At 38.0% G+C, this 14,374-nt stretch overlaps 1 protein-coding gene across 1 annotated transcript in view; it reads right to left on the bottom strand.

Annotated features, from left to right (window-relative positions):
- Nucleotides 1–14,374, bottom strand: part of LRRK2 (leucine rich repeat kinase 2) — a 97,955-nt gene that overhangs the window by 70,247 nt on the left and 13,334 nt on the right. Inside the window, 6 exon segments of the mRNA XM_042469621.1 lie at nucleotides 2,516–2,595; nucleotides 4,385–4,509; nucleotides 5,864–5,983; nucleotides 6,956–7,087; nucleotides 9,863–9,997; nucleotides 13,633–13,767. Coding sequence (XP_042325555.1) covers nucleotides 2,516–2,595; nucleotides 4,385–4,509; nucleotides 5,864–5,983; nucleotides 6,956–7,087; nucleotides 9,863–9,997; nucleotides 13,633–13,767 — 727 coding nt within the window.

Here is a 14,374-nt window from a genome sequence, read left to right as displayed (position 1 = left end):
TTGTTAAAATGGTTAACTTTGTTAAAATGGTTAACTTTGTTAAATTGGTTGAATTGGTTAAATTGGTTGAATTGGTTAAATTGGTTGAATTGGTTAAATTGGTTAAATTGGTTGAATTGGTTAAATTGGTTGAATTGGTTAAATTGGTTGAATTGGTTGTCTGGGTTTAAATTTGGTTTTTTGGCTGCCACCCCCTCCTCCTCCTCCTCCTCCTCCTGCCTCACTCTGAGATGCCAGGACCAGCAAAGATAAGTCAAAAACTTTTTTTCTTTATCCTTTAGAAACTTTAGAATGGACCTGCAAGTCATTCTTAAGCTCTTTAGTGCCTCAGGCAACTTGTATTGTAGGGTACTTAGCTTAATAGGCCTCTATTGTACCTTTGTTTTGACTTGCAGGTTCAGTCTGAGGTCATAGAACGCATTAGTTATTTTCAATGGAAAAAGTGTTTCGGGTTACGAAATTTTCGGGTTACGAAAGGAATGGCGGAACGAATTAATTTCGTAACCCGAGGCACCAGTGTATTTGCCGAGGTCAAACGAGCCCTCCTTTACGGAGCCTCGCGCCTCCCCTGGGGGGCGCGCCCCACTATTTGAGAAGTACTGGGCTAAATGAAGCTGTGTTGACATTAGGCTAAAATGAAACAACTTCCCTCCCAACTGAGAGATATTGGAAATCACTTAGAATTATGGTGGCCCTGACCCAACTTTGTGTTGTTATAGGGGGGATACAGACTGGCAGAAAGGAGTGGCGAGACTCTGTCCCTTTCTGCCCTGGATGGAGGCTGCTGCAGACAAATGGTGTGGCCTCCGGGAGGCCTAAAAAGAACCCGTGCCCAATGGGTTCTTTTTATGCTGCACGTGGGGCACCATTGGCGCCTCGCATGCGATCATTATGTCCATGCGGTGTGGCGCTATGTGGACATTGTAGTTGCGTGCCCCATGTAGATGGAGGTGCGGCAAAACGGCACCTATATGCCAACAGTAGGGCGGGGTGCGTGTGGGCGCCCACCCCTACCTAACCCTAACTTTGGCTCCAGGCCCACACAAAGCACCGGTCTGTACCAGGTTATAGTGTCTATGTTTTTGGAATGGCCAGCTTTTGGATCTGGAGTAACTCAGTGCCTCCCTTACTTCACCCCTCCTCCAATCTTTTTTGGCTTTTTGCTAGCTAATCTTATCTGTAAGTGCAGTTGTGCTGGAAGATCCCTATGGCAGCTGATCTCCAAAACCAGCCAGAAGGAGGAGGTCATGATGGCATAAGAGCAGTTCAACTAACAAATGTTCATTTCAACTTGCATGAGAAGCTCTAATGCATTCCTAACCTCCTATAGCCAGTGCATCTTTGAATGATGGATTGCACTGTTACTAACAATGATGTTGGAGAAAGCATGCAAAATATACTGTAAAAACTCATCTATAAGCTGACCTCATGTGGAAGTCAAGGGCAAGTTTTTGGGGCCAAAATTATGGACTTTGAAATGATCCGTGGATAAGATGATGATAAAGCTTAGGGGCATGAATTAAGGAATTAAAGGATGCAGCAAAAGAAAACAATGCCAAACAACATACAAAATTTCAGCAAGTGTAACTGTTTGTGCTCATACTAAAGGCTGGATGGATGAAAGTGGGTCAGTGCTTTCAGGACAGATTTCACTCTTCCTTTCACCAGGGGGTGGTTACTTTAAAAAAAAAAGCGTTAAAGTACAGTACGTACATTGACCCATGAATGAGTTGACTCAGGTTTTTTGGGTCAATTTTTTGACTAAAATTTCTAGACTTATACATGAGTATATACAGTAAGACTTGAATTCTAACATTCATTAACTTAACTTCCTTCTGTCTGCAGTAACTTCCAACATCTCCTCACAAAAAACCTCCTGAGAACTGAGACAGTTCCTAAAAATGTGGGGCAGACTCTAAGCTTCTGCTTGTCAGGATCACCATCCAAACTGGTGAGACATCCATATGATTTTGAGCAACTCTATCCCATCTCTATTCATGGACTCCCCAGAGAGGCATTGGGAGGGATACACAGAGAAGATGTAAAGTTCCTTATATTAAATTAGCTTATCTTAAAAAAAAAAAACTGGTACCTGCATCATCACAAAAAGCTCTCTTTCAATGATATACAAGCTGGTATGGAAACAGCAGCTTGGTGGCTCTTGTTGCACTTTGGAGGCTTACCTGCAACCTGCACCTGATAAGCCTCCAAAGCCAGTCAGAAAAAACACCTAATGGCTTTTTTGCTCTAGGTTGGACAGCCAACCTGATGCACAAAGAAAAGGCAGGGTTGTTCATAGGGTTATTTCTTCATTATGTTTTATTGTTTTCCCAACAGGAATATTAATAAACATCTCAGAAAGACATTAATATATGAAACAACAGCTCCATTGTCATCTATCTTAAGGCATTCTCCTTCTCCCAGTTTTAACTCAGATGGTTAAGATTAAAGATTAAAAAACAGAAACAACATATGTATCTTGAGCCATTAATTTCAAACAATTAAACCTACTGACTTTTTCTCTTCATCTCCAATCTCCTCATGAAGATTTTGCTGGTACATAAACAGATTGTTCAAAGCCCAACATGCAGCCTCCTAAATGAAACAAATGGAGAAACTATTTGGTAAATATATGCAAGGTAAACATTTTAAAATTATACCAAAAATAATTAATCTTATAATTCATAGCAATCGTGCAAGCATTAAAACTTACAAGGATATCTGTATGATTTTTTTTAGTTTTAAATAATTTATCATGCCACATTCTGAATAGCAATGTTGTAATGACAAAACAACCTAAGTGTGTCTGATAATCCTCTTATATCTCTCCTAGTTGTCAACTGCCGTCAGGTTGACTTCAACTTATGGCAATTCTATTAATGAGAGATCTCCTAGTTACGCTTTCATCAACAGCCCTGCTTATGTCTTGCAAACTCAGGGCTATGACTTCCTTGATTGAATCTATCCACTTGTAATGTGGTCTTCTCTTTTTCCTACTGCTTTTTAGTTTTCCAAACATCACTGTCTTTTCTAATTAGTCATGTCATGGGAAATTCTGACTTTGATAGTCAATTATATATCTTTGCAGTCTCCTATTATACAGTATTTAATTGTTCCTGACACAAAGAGATAGCAGAGATTTTAGCTGATTTCCAAACCAAACCTCAGAAACCAAAGTAAGGTTTGTGGCTAAATTAAAAGAATGATATCATATATTAGAAGCAAATGAAACCAGGCAAACAAAGACTATTTTTAATTTAATATGGGACTCTTTTTTATTATACTGGACAGTAAATCATAACAACTTGAAAAAAATAGAATTATACTTGATATAATGAATTATTTTGCTTCTCTTCTAATAACCAGTGGCTTTCAAACTTATAATTAGATATAACTTAATGGTTTTTATTCTCTATATAAAGTATATTTATTGTTTTATTCTTTGGCTATTTGCTTCAAAATTTTTTAACATTGAAATATACAATTTTATAAAAATATGTTAGAAACTGCAACGTTTCACAGTCTCAAAAAGCAAATTCATTATCCTCTCACATATTTCATTTTCCGAATATTCCTTGTTTGACTAGGAATTCTTTGAAACACAGAAGATTCACCAAAAGACTGAAAATGATGGTGTGAACTACTACTGTGGCTCCTGTAAGGCTTAGCTGTTACATTTGGAAGTAGCTCTTTCTTCAAGAGCTCAGAGCTTAGTAGATGAGATTCCCAGATGACAGATTCCAATATGATAAGAGTTCTAGACTCCCTTGCATCAAGACAGCAGGTCCAGTATAAGAGCAGACTTACAAGCCATTGCATGAAACCACTGGTCATCTAAATCTATGCAAGTGTATGTGCAAGTGGCCTGCCAGCTCATTGTTTAATCAAAGTACAAAAATGGCTTTTCTTTTTAAATGATAATAAGGTGGAATGCAAAACTGGAACATTTCTAATTTATAAACCACTCCTGAATCCTGTAGACTAGACTGCAGGTAAACCGAGAGAGAGAGGAAATTTAAACCCATGTTTTATAGAGGAATTCCAAAAGTTCCCCGTACCTGGTCCTTTCAGACTATTCTGCCTGCCTTAGTATTGCATCCCTCTATGATAGATGTGCACTTAAGCAAATAACTCTGAGCTTTAGCTCCCCACCAGTAAAATAAATGTAACAGTAAAATGCATGCCTAACAGGTCTCTTGTAAGAACAAGACATACTGAGGATTGTAAAACATGACTGCACAGCTTAGAAGTAAATAAATGTTCAAATAGAGGCTGTCCCCCAAAATGATGGTTGCTTCTTCTGGTTAAAATTTAAACAAAATATGTCAATTATGAGCCTACCACTGCCTCTGGAGACCCTTCTCATGATTTGCTGGCTTCTTACCTGGACATCTGTATTTTTCCGGTGCAATTTTAATGCTCTGTAACAGGCTTCAAACCAATATATTTTTTCTTCCTTCTCTTCCTCCTTTTTTTCTTCCAAATCTCTGTTTAAAAATATTGTTTCTGCTGCAGGGAAGAGTTATAATTTGTGTGTGTTTTTGAGAACATGAATATCCACTTATTTTCACACTGTAGTAGAGATTAGCAAAAGTGATGAAACATAGTAATCATAATTTGCAAAAGATTTTACTTCTGTTCCAGGCACCCATTTGTCATTACTGTCATAATTGCTAGAACTGCCTGGGGGATTCTAGGAGTTCAGTGAAGTAACAACCAAACTCAATTCATGGTCATTGAGACTATGTAATACAGGAAAGATTTCCAGTCAGAGGTTTTGCTGCTCAGCCTTTGAAATGAGTATATCTCCAAGATAACAAGCCACTATTCAAGAAAGTTAATAGGCTGTCAGAAGAACATCTGTGGATTTATTTTATATTATAAGCAAGAGAGAGAAAGAAAGTTCAGATCCACAGTCATTTCCACTTCCCTATTCACATCCTTGCATTCTCCCTATAAGTCTATCCAGTTGGATCTAACTACAGCTCTGCTTAGATTAGGAAGTTACACCAGAGTGGAATAGGACAAACTGAATTGCATTAAAGCATATAGAAGTGAAAATAGAATGGGATTCTTAGAAGTAATGTTCATAGCCTGCACAGAACATAACATATTCTTGAGTGCCTTAAAAACTAAACACCTTCTATGCTACAGACTTAGAGAAGTATTTTTAAAGAGACGCAGAGGACCAGTTAATGGGGGTTTTAAGCAAAAGGTCATATAGCACTTAAATGAGTTCCCACAGTCTCAGGAGGCTGGGGAGGGTTAAAGAAAGGGAGGGGATGTAGATTGAGTAGCTGACAGGGACTGGGTTCACAAAATACAGGTAACCTTTTAGGTAACCAGACTGATGTAAAGATGAAGGTGCTGCTAAGAGTCTGGAAAGAGAATCAAAGAAGAGGGATATAAGTATTAGGTTGCCACAGGTATAGCACCAATAACCTGTAGGAGAATTCACCACACAGATCTCGGCTATTAGGCTGAAAATTGCATGCAGCTTTGAACATAGAGATGTCAACAATATTCTGGGAGGAACAAGGTTGGGTACACTGACATGTTATAGATGGGACTATGAATGATTCACCAAGAGGACATGGTTTTCAGCAACTGTTCTTTGGCAGTACACTGAAGTGTGATACAAGGCATGTTCTCCTAAAGAAATTCAAAAGATGCTCAAAGATCTAGAGAACAAATACAAAACACGCTCATAAATGTAATGTAAGGTTTTTGAGAAATGGATTCAGGACCTTTTAGAATTTTTCTCTGAGCAAAGCTGCTGGCCACACAGCTCTGCAATCACATAAAACCAAACTATAGATACTGTTGAGAAACCTACTTCATTTCAAGGTTTGTTATTACTTACTGAGAAGAGCCAAGCAACTAAGGCCTGCAGCCTGTAGCTTTGCATTTGTAGGATACTTTTCAACAGCCTCCACAATGACTTCATGTACATCATTCAATACCAGGATATTGAAAAAGTTTTCTGGTGGTGAGAGGAGATTTTAATAGATAACTGACAAACACAAAATGCATGAATTTTGTACACATATTGCAGAGTTTTGCTGTGGACTGAAGTGAGAAAATTGGCAAGAAAGCTTATGACAAGATTTGGTACATAAATTTTGCTCTGTCAGTTGTTTGAATGTGAGCATTTGGGTACACGAACTAGACTGACAGAAACTGGCAACTGCAGGGAAAGGCCAAGAAGAAAGAAGATGTCAGAGCTATTGTTTCATACTGATTCTTCTGCAGAAGCACTTTTTGTATTTGCATTTGTGGCAAGTCACAGGCTCTCAGCTTCAGGGGAAGGCAATGACAAGTCTCCTCTGAACAAATCTTGCCAAGAAAACCCCATGAAAGGTTTGCCTTAGGATCACCATAAGCCAGAAATGACTTGAAGGCACACAGTAACAACAACAGCAACAACAATAAGCCTCATTACTTTCAATGGGGCTTAAGTTTGTATAGGACTGCGGGTTCACAATGTCAAATTCAGAATACTGAAGCCAACATTATAGTTATATGAGCAACATCCTACAAGAAGTACAAATATATATGGTATGTTAGGTAATGTTTTCTTTATGAAATAAAAAAGCATGCAAACCAAATTACATAAACAATTGTGAATAGATCTCTTTTGAGTGTATTCTTCTCATACACAGGATGAGAAAATTGTCAATTACTTCAGACAAGTTGATGAACATTTTGAATGTGCACACAGTGCTTCAGTGAATTCACTGGGGTTTGAAGCCTTATAACTGCAGCTTTTCTAACCAAGCACTCTCTAAAATTCCTTAGAAATTCAAAAGATGATTGTCAGCAAGCATCAAGATCCATCTTACAAGACAGAAGTTCAGACGCTACATATCTTCCTCCACACGTTAATTCTCTCAGCAGGCAGTATTATAATATTCTAAATAAACTAAAGGCAGAAAATTCTTATTTCAGGACTTACCCAGTGTAAGTTTGTGCAACAAGCAGCAGCTCACTTCCTGAATTGGCTCACTCTTGGGGAATGTTTTCATCATCTCAACTATGATATTGTAACACCTCACATTTCCAGACATAAGCACTTCCACATTGCTAGCTAAAGACAGCATGAAAAGAACATAAGATTCATCTGACTTGATTGTACACACTTTGTTTTTAAACTGACAGATGTGTTACACAATGAACGTTTTCTTTCAGAGGCATCTTTAAATCACAGCTGGGAAATTTCTGGTCTTCCAATACAATACCCATAATCCCGTATCATTAGGCATGATTGCTGGAAATTCTGAAACTAGATTACCACACTACACTATTATAGAGTTGCTATTCCATTTTTATTGCTCTGGCTGCCTCCTGCTGCATTCTGGGATTTGCAGTTGAGGGAGGCACATTTAGAGAACTCAGCTAGAGACCTCTTAGGCCTCAATGGACTGCAACAGGAGGCAGCCAGAGCAGTAAAAGCAGAAAAGCAGCACAGTAAGAGTGTAGTGCAGTAATGTGGCAAGTCCAAAAACATCTGGAGGTCCAAGGAAGACCCCAGTACTGCTTTAAATGAAGAGTTCAAAACCTTAGAAAAATATCATTAATTCACTACATGGTTGGTGTAGAGGAAATAATTTTAAAGAAAACATATATGCAGGTAAATACAAATAAACAAAACAATTGGGTTAGGTTGGACATTTAGAAAGAGAATCATATTTTTCACCACATGCAAACGTTATGTACATATTTCTCCCACGCAGCCTATAGGTGAAAAAATGCACAGTTCCAAATGCATAAAATTCACTAAGCATCCAATATTTTTTTAAATTACTTTTGTTTTCCCTTCATTTCACATAATGTTTACTGTTATGTAAACTGTTAAGTGTACCCCAGGAAGCACCAGCCTTTTTTTCCTAAGGAAGATCCATAGGAAATTCTGAGAAGAATATTTTGTGTGTATCTGATGTAATTTGAAGGAAAGCTTTGAGAAATGAAAGAGACAGTGGAAAGAACAGGGAGAATGTTCCAAAACACCAACTACAAAACAGTCGCAAAGAGAATTGCAGCACAGACACTCAAGGCAGACTTCATCCTGCAATAGCTGTGAGGACGGATAATAGCAGCAAAAGACCTAGAATTGCATAGCAGCAGTTAGGGCTGAGACGCTAAAAGGATATCTAATTTATAGGACTGCATCTTATCCTTTTATTTTGAGACTCAAGCTGTATAATGGTCTGAATTTTTCCTATTGCTTCCCCCCCCCCTTTTTTTTTGTATTAAATAAATTATTTATTTAACATTTTCTTCCATTTTCAAAATTTCATTTATTGGTAGGTTGATAACATAAAAAAATATACAGCTGAATTGTTTATACTTATAATTGTTTAGTAGTACTAGTAACTTTCTGGAAAGTACAGTCCTATGCAAGCCTCACTGAACTGACCAGGATATACCTGTACTTCTCATCTAGCTCTATATTGTCTATAATAGGTATAAAGAACCTTTCCCATCCAGTCACCAGATGTTCTGGACCACAATTTTCATAATCCCTAAGTATTCCCTATGCTGGCTGGTACTTCCAGGAGTTGAAATCCAAACATCAGGAGGGTTGAAGTTTCCTTGTTTCTGATCTATATTGAGAGGAAACACTGCACTCAGGAGTATCAGGAACCTATAACTAAAGATGCCAAGCACTGAAGCTGGCATCCTTCTACACATATAGCATGTACAGTACCAATGAACTGCAGCCCATTCTAAGCCTCTGAAATAATTGCTATCCTGAACTGTGAGCAGTTAAAAATCAACTTATGGATTTTTACTGTTAAACCAGAGTAGCTGTGTTCTCAAGTGTGCATTCTGTACAGAAGCTTCATAATAGTTTAGGAGCACAAGATATTCAGGACAGAATTCTGAGAAACCTTTATTTTGAAAGGTCTTTCATTAGCTATGGTATGCCAGCTGTGGGCAGGCAGGACATGGTGCCAGCAGCAATCATTTCTAAGGCTCACACACCCAACTGAGAAGAATTTTACCATATTGTCTTGAACTAGACACTGCTTTACTGTAAGTCAATTGTTCACGAGTCTATTGCAATGATAAGCCATTTTTGAGACTGTATCACAAAAAAATAAATTTTACCGCCTTTAGTTTACAAATGAGAAATTGGCATGACTGCAACTCAACACAGAAATTATACTGCCATGGAAGAATATATCCAGTCAAGTTAATCAGACTTTAAGCAGCTCACTTTAGAAGAGAAACAAAGGCTTTTCTGAAAAAGAAAAAATGGAGTGCACTGGGGAAAGGCAGAGGAGGGGGAAAGAAAAAAAAAACATCCTCATTCTTAGGTCTGCACCTTACCAGCCCTGCTCCTGTGCCTTTGACAGCAGTGTGACACACAGAAATCCACGCATCTCCATTCCAGATGCCCTGTCTGCATTTCTGCATTTGGAACATTATACCAAGCCAGACCAGCTACTTCACCACTGACTACAGCAGCAGCTGCCCAAGGCAGAGACTTATTTCATGCAAAGAATGAGTTACATCACTAAGCTGTGATACTTCATATCAGGGATGGGAAATGTGGTCTGCAAATGTCAAGATCCCGTGCCATTGGCTATGCTGGCTAGGGCTGATGAAAGCAGCAGTCCAACAAAATCTACTATATTATACCATGCTGCAGTTCAAAACATGCCCATGTTGAGAACATCATTGTTAGATGTCAAACACTAATCAGAGTTGACCAGTGAGATCTCCTTGACTATCTCCTTGACTATGACTATGCATAGTCATAGGAAATAGTTCATGGTGTCAAAATAGGAAGTGATTGACTCATTAGTGCACACACTCACTCTCTGTGCACTCCAAATATTAAAACAACTATACTTACGTGGTCCAGCTAATGAATGCAAAGACAAAAGCGCAAGAAGTACTAGGTTCTCTTTCTCTGGAAATTTTTTAAACACATTTAGTATAATCATGTGGTCTTTGTCCTCAACAAATTCCATCAGCTGCTCATCTGGAACTGCATTTTTTAAAAAAAGATAGAAATATGGTATAGATATAAGATCCTGGGTATATTTAAAAGAACTATATTTGTAGCAATAAACAAGGATAGTGCAAGTGTGTATTTTGATATTGTCTTTGATCTCTTCTTCACATGGGTTATAGAAGTCTTGTCTTCAGTCAAAGGAAACCTAGGCTTTCTAAAGCAGGGCAAAGTATGGACCACATACAGATCCCAATAGCTACACAGTGGTAAAAAAAAAAATCAATGTATTTTTCAAACAAATATTTTTGGCCCAAATGCTCCCAAACAGCCACTATGGGGCATTTTCACTATATTTTGCTCCCTGGATCTGGGGACATTTCCTTTTCAAATAACTAAATAAATGGCCTTTCCTGGGTTTAAAATGGTCCAGGGGGCCCAAATGTGATGAAAATGTCCCCCTTGAGCCCTAGAGGCCATTTGGAGGCATTTCGGGGCAAAAAAGAGTCCTCCAAGTTCTCCTGAGAGGTTAATAAGATCCCCAGCCATCTGACAGTCACCCACCCCTGCTTTAAAGCATGAGGAAAAAAGAACAAGTAGCAGTCAGGATTCAGATGACTAATGGGGAGAAAAAGTAAGAGTGAAGCTGTGGAGAAAATGAGCAACTTTAGCCCTCAGGAGGAGGTTTGAAAAAGAACTCTGAAAAAAGAAAATTATCGACTTATGGCAACCCCATGAATTGAATAAGGTTTTCTTAGGCAAGGAATACCGTAGAGGTGGCTTTGCCAGTTGCTTCCTCTGAAATATAGCCTACAGCACCTAGTATTCACTGGCAATTTCCCAACCAAGTATTAATCAGGGCTGACCCTGATTAGCATCCAAGATCAGAAGCCTTCCAATGTCTGGTGCCATTGGAGTAATGGGCCCTACTCCATTTTACACTCATTCGGTTACCCTTTACACTAGAAGAGTTCCTACCAGATTTGGTTTATCATCTCCCCCTTTTTTCTTTTATGCTCTCTTATATATTGTATATACTGAACTATAAGTTAACCTCATGTATAAGTCAAGGGCAGGTTTTGGGGCCACAATTAGAGAATTTGATATGACCCATAGATAAGTCAAAGGTAAAATTTAGGGGCATGTAATAAAGGATGTAAAGGATGATGCAAAGGAAAACAATGTCAAAGAACATACAAACTTCCAGCAGACATTAACTGTTTGTACATGTGTAGATGAGATAATAGAGAGGACTCAGTGCTTCCAAGATAGATAATGGGTATGGTTCCTATTTAAAATACTTATTAAAGTCGACACAGGTTTTTAGGGTCAATTTTTTGATTAAAATTTCTAGACTTATACATGAGTATATACAGTATCTAAAGAGCAAAAGGTCTAGCACTATTGAGAGTGTATGGTTATCAGGTTGGCTATGCAGGTCAGGAAGTTTTCTACCTTCACAGATCCCTTTCTAGAATGGGGAGGATATTACTCTCAGCTTTGTTCGAATTTAAGGATGATAAAATCAAGAGTTATTAGGGAATATTTATAATAATAATAATAATAATTTGTTTTATTTATATACCGCTATTCCAAAGATCATAGCGGTGAACAGCAAGTAAGCTAATTAGCAAGTAAGAAATGGTACCTGGTAACCATGGCTAGAAACAGGTCTAATGGTTTTAAGTTACAGAAAGGAAAATTTTGATTAAACATTAGAAAGTGCTTGTTGAAACTGAGAGCAGTTCAGTATTATTCTCTGACTTTACTACAGTTATTGTATTGTTTTTAAGTATGTTTTAAATTCTACATTGTTTAATTGTATTTTAAGGGGGATGGGTTGAGGGTTTATTTTAGTAAACTGTATATTTTAATCTTGTAAGCCGCCCCAATTGCATTTTGTAGAGAGGCGGGATATAAATAAATTTTATTATTATTATTATTAACAGAACCAAGTACCTATAGAGGTGGTGGAGTCTCCTTTTTTGGATGCCTTCAAATGTGTTTTCTTAACACAACAACTCTTGTACATACTCTATTCTTAATACAGAGATGGATATTAAAACCATGAGAGTATCATTAAAACCATTATATAATATGGCCTTTCCCATTAAAGTAGCATTATAACCATTATATAATATAGCTATTCCCACTGCCATTTGCCACTAACAGCTGTTCCATTTGGCTCCTAAAATGAAAGTGTCCTTACCAGGCCAGTTTAGCACACTAATGCTATTATTTACTCAATTCCAAAGTTATTTGCAGTTGGGAAGGGAATATTTGTCAAGAACCTTAAGTATCTACGTTGGGACTGAAGCACCGTATCAAATTCCGACTGGGAATGTTCATTTTCAATTGTAGGCTCCACAAAGACATGTATCAAACAGAAGCACACACAACACATCCCATATATTAAATCTATCATACTTGTTTGCTTTCAAGAGTTAGATTTTACTCTTTATAAAACAAGATGAGAGTGTGTATACTTAGATTAATGAAGCAGAAGAGAGATTGAACTCTTCAGATCTGAAACTGCAAAGCAGTAACAATGCTCAAAAAAACATTTGCTATTTTCCCCTCTATTTGGCAAATGTATTTGCCAATGTATTGTAGAAAATGTACGAGAATAACAAGTTGGGCAGAGATTACATCATCAAAGAGCGTTCACTAACCAAGTATTATATTTACAACAGGAAACTGCCTTCATTACAATACACTGTATTTCTACCAGAGGACTAAATCAAACCTGGAATTCTGAGAGTATGGGGGAAAGGAGACTGATAGTAAGAGCCGGCGTAAAGGTGGCGTAGGGGCATGGCTTTCATACGCCACACACCCTGACTCCACCCCAAGCCAGAGTCACGCCACTCGCCTGACCAAATGGGAACGCTTCTGCAGTACAGTAATTAGACGCCATGCATTGCAAGAGCAGAGGAGAGCCACGGTGGCAGCAAAGGGGAAGTCTTTTTTCTGACACAAAAAGGAGCTGTATTTTGCCACTTCTTTTTTGCGCCAGAAAAACACTGGATCAGGGCTATGGCGTGCGATTGCCGCAGCTCCGATCCAGCACACAAAGGGGCGGAATGACGCCACCCCTTTAGAGCTGACTGTTTTCGGCCTGTGTTGCATTACCTGAAGAGATTTTGTAGATTGCTAGTCAGAAATTGTATTTTATTCTTTTACCAACAAAATGGATAGGCTAGTAGGATGTGTGTTCATTCTGAGAAAAGAAGGGGGAAGCCATGACCAGCAGAGAAACACAGGCTGGTAATCTATTTGCAGGCTAGTTAAAAAAACTTATAGTGAGAAGATTTATCCATATCCCTTCTGTCATACACTATACTTTTGGACTGTTGTGTGGGAAAGACACTTTCTCACCCAAACGAGAGGATTGGCAAAAAAGATGGAAAGATCTGTTGCTCTGTGTCTACACTTTCAAACACCTTCAAGGAGTTCCAAGCTATTTATCTTGTTGTTACTTCCCAATAATTATTTTGCTGCTTTATTGAATGATAAGGCAAGAGTACATGGGAAATAAGAAACTTAAAATGATTCAGAATAGCCCTAGAACTATTGCTCTGCAGGACACCTTATCCCACAAAACCCTTTCCTATTTCACCATATATTGACAGAAAATTGAAGAATAAAAAAAATATGATTACAGTATTTACCTTTTTCTAGAAGCATGTGCAAAGCTTTACATCCATATTTCTGGATCTCTTCATTATCAGAAAATGTATCCATAGCATCAAATACCAATAAAAATATATCAGTCCCCTCTTCCAAGAGAAGAAGTGTAATTTCATCTATAAATAGAAGGGAACATTCGCAGATTATTTGCTTGATAAATACGATTTTCTTCCCAGAATCCTGATGTTACAAGCATCACATTATCTCACATTAAAGGTTTTCTCATTTGGTCTTCACCAGCATAATCCATGTCCACTCTAACTGTCCTGAGTGTACTCCTAGATCCATGTATATCAGAATGCAGCCTTAAATGGCACAACAATCCTAATCTGTTTATTCAGAATGCCGAGGGAACTCACAAAGACTTGCTAACCAAAAAATAATTGCATCTTCATACCTGAATAGCATTTCTTCTTAGCCATTAAATAACTTGTTTGGTAATATCACATGTAATGAAAGTATATTCAAGGACAAAACACTAAGTCAGATTATATCTACATCTACACTACATATCTGCACAACCAGACAGGATGCAGAATTTATCTGGAGTGGGCAAGGGAATAAAGCTCAAAATAGCAATATTCATTCCTACTTTCAATGGTGGAGCTGTTTCCAAATTTAAGAAGGTTCCGCAACACCACTTTCCTTCTTCAGGGATATTAAGCAAATCTCAGACAACTGTTTTCAAGAATAATACAATGACATACTGAATCCATGCTTAAC

This window comes from Sceloporus undulatus, chromosome 5 (assembly GCF_019175285.1).
Source record: "Sceloporus undulatus isolate JIND9_A2432 ecotype Alabama chromosome 5, SceUnd_v1.1, whole genome shotgun sequence".
Taxonomy (NCBI): Eukaryota; Metazoa; Chordata; class Lepidosauria; order Squamata; family Phrynosomatidae; genus Sceloporus; species Sceloporus undulatus.
This window is presented reverse-complemented; position numbering and strand designations above follow the sequence as displayed.